The 2500-nt window shown below is 45.2% G+C and overlaps 1 protein-coding gene across 3 annotated transcripts in view; it reads right to left on the bottom strand.

The window, feature by feature from the left end:
• The window catches only part of LOC122262266 (uncharacterized), a 456008-nt gene that overhangs the window by 161855 nt on the left and 291653 nt on the right, over positions 1 to 2500 (bottom strand). Inside the window, exon 2 of one of the 3 annotated variants that reach the window (XM_086533852.1) lies at positions 1016 to 1149. The exons of the other annotated variants lie outside the window; for them this stretch is intronic. Within the exon in view, the coding sequence (XP_086389978.1) occupies positions 1141 to 1149 (9 nt within the window). The 3' untranslated portion in view covers positions 1016 to 1140. Of the gene's footprint in view, positions 1 to 1015; positions 1150 to 2500 lie in introns of those variants that run through there. 3 annotated transcript variants of the gene reach the window in all.

Below are 2500 nucleotides of genomic sequence, written 5' to 3' on the forward strand. Positions count from 1 at the left end.
CTCCCTCTCCCTCTCTCCCCTTTCCCTTTCTCTCTCCCTGTTCCTCTTCTTCTCCCTCTCCTTCCTTTTTCTCTCTCTCTGCCACTTTCTCTCCCAATGCCCTTTCCCTATTCCCTTTCCCTCTCTATCTCCCTCTCTCCCTCCCCTCCCCTCCCCCCTCTTCTCTTCCTGCAACAGGACTCGAGCCTTCAAACCCCCACAGCCCATGTTAAACGGCTGTCAATAATTCCCGACCTCTGACGTTCATTCCCCTCGATACGCCCCCCCTCCCCCCTCTGCTCTTTCTCACTCTATCCCCCCCCCTCCTCCACCCGCCCCCTCCTCCCCTCTGCTCTTTCTCCCTCTACCCCCCCCTCCGCCCACCCCCTCCTCCCCTCTGCTCTTTCTCCCTCTACCCCCTCTCCACCCCCTTCCATCTCTCCATCTCACTCGCTTATCCTCCCTCTCCTCCTCTATCTCCCTCTCCCTTCTGTTCCCCTTCCCTCTCCTCTCCTCTCCTCCCCCCCTACCCCCTAAAGGTTTCGTCGACCGAACAACGCATCAAAAGTTAAATACCTTTCTGTGTTGGATTCTCTGTTTCGCATCAGGGCGAAAGAGGGGAGAGGGGACAAGAGGGGAGAGGGGAGACGAAGGAGGGGCGAGGTGATAAAAAGGGGGAAGGAAGAGGGGAAAGTCATAACAATACGATTTTCTGGGGGTGGGAGGAATAGAGGAATAGAGGGAGAAGAGAGAAGGAAAGGGAAAGGGAAAGGGAAAGGGAGGGTGAGAGAGAGAGAGAGAGAGAGAGAGAGAGAGAGAGAGAGAGAGAGAGAGAGAGAGAGAGAGAGAGAGAGAGAGAGAGAGAGAGAAGGATGGAGAAAGAGAGAAAATGATGGAGAAAGAGAGAAAAAAGAGAACAAAAAATAACGAGAAGATAGACAGAAAGAACAAGAAAAAGAGATAATAAAAAAATAAAAAAACAAGTGATCCCCTCCCTCCCACCCACCCCGGAAAAAAAAAAAAAAAAGTGAAACAGAACCGTCCAGAAATCACAGACAATACCGGTCTTTCCCCAGGGGTCATATTTGCAATAGGTTCCCCTCGGCTTTCACTTATTCCCACCTGTTATGGACACCTGCTCTCCGAACGAACCCCAGCCAATCAACTCACCTGAGGAAAGGATAAACTTTATTACCACACATGCATTTATAGCATCATCTACTAATAAAGGCAATAGCGATGGAAATTAAACTCATCGGGGGGAGGGGAAGGGGGAGAGAGGAGGTTATCATCATCATCAAAAAAATATATATATCTAAAAAAAGAAAAAAGAAAAAAAAGAATGAGGATATCTCCCTGCCTCCTTCACACGGGCAGGGTTAAACGTGCAACAAGTGGTCCGTAATAGGCAGCTTCACAAACTCCCCTCCCTAAGATGTGCGAGATATAAAAAAAGAGGGGAAACAAAAAATATACCAGAAAGATATCCGTATTTAAAAGTTTATATATATATATATATATATATATATATATATATATATATATATATATATACACACACACATACACACACACATACTTACATACATATATACATACACACACACACACACACACACACACACACACACACACACACACATATATATATATATATATATATATATATATATATATATATATATATATATATATATATATAACGAAACCTAAGCATCTCGCTATGCCTTTCTATTTTCCCCTTCCGAGGGGGAAGAACGGAGGTGGAAGCGTAGGGAAGGATAAAGAGGGGAGAAAGAGGGGTGAAAGAGGAGGATGGGAAGGGAAAGGGGAATTGAGGAAAGGAGGAGGAGGGAATGGAATGGGGAAATAGGGGAAGGGAAAGGGAAAGAGGAATTGAAGAATGGCAGAGGGAAGAGAAGGGTAAGGGGAGAAAGGGGAGAAAGGGAAAGGAAAAAAAAACAGGATAATGGAATGAAGGGGAAAAAAGGAGAAGGGCGAGGGAAAGGAAAAGGGGAACAAAAGAATGGAAGAGAGGGAAGAGAATTAGGAAGAGAAAAGTACATGAAAATAGAGAAGGAAAATCAAAACAAGTGAAGGCGAGAGAGGCAGAAAAAGGGGGATAAAAAGAAGAGAAGAGAAGAGAAGAGGAGAAAAAAGGGAAAAGGGGATAAGAGGGAAACGATAACACAGGGAGAGGAACGAATAAAAGGGAGATACGAGCAAGGGAGAAGTGGGCAAAGAACGCCCCGCCACGTCAAGACAGATTACCCCTTTGGCATAGCGCCCCTTTGGCCACATTACCGCTACCGCCCTTTTAAGCGTCTGTGCTGCCTCCCCTCTCTGTCTACTTGAGGAGAAAGGGGAGGAGGATGGCGGTGGGGGGGGGGGAGGAATAGGTGGAGGAGAAATCGAGATGCTGGATGGCAGGTGCATATATATATATATATATATATATATATATAGATAGATAGATAGATATATATATATATATATATATATATATATATATATATATGTA

Source organism: Penaeus japonicus, unplaced genomic scaffold (genome assembly GCF_977035675.1).
Source record: "Penaeus japonicus unplaced genomic scaffold, GWHDUDI00000001_assembly GWHDUDI00000040, whole genome shotgun sequence".
Classification (NCBI taxonomy): domain Eukaryota; kingdom Metazoa; phylum Arthropoda; class Malacostraca; order Decapoda; family Penaeidae; genus Penaeus; species Penaeus japonicus.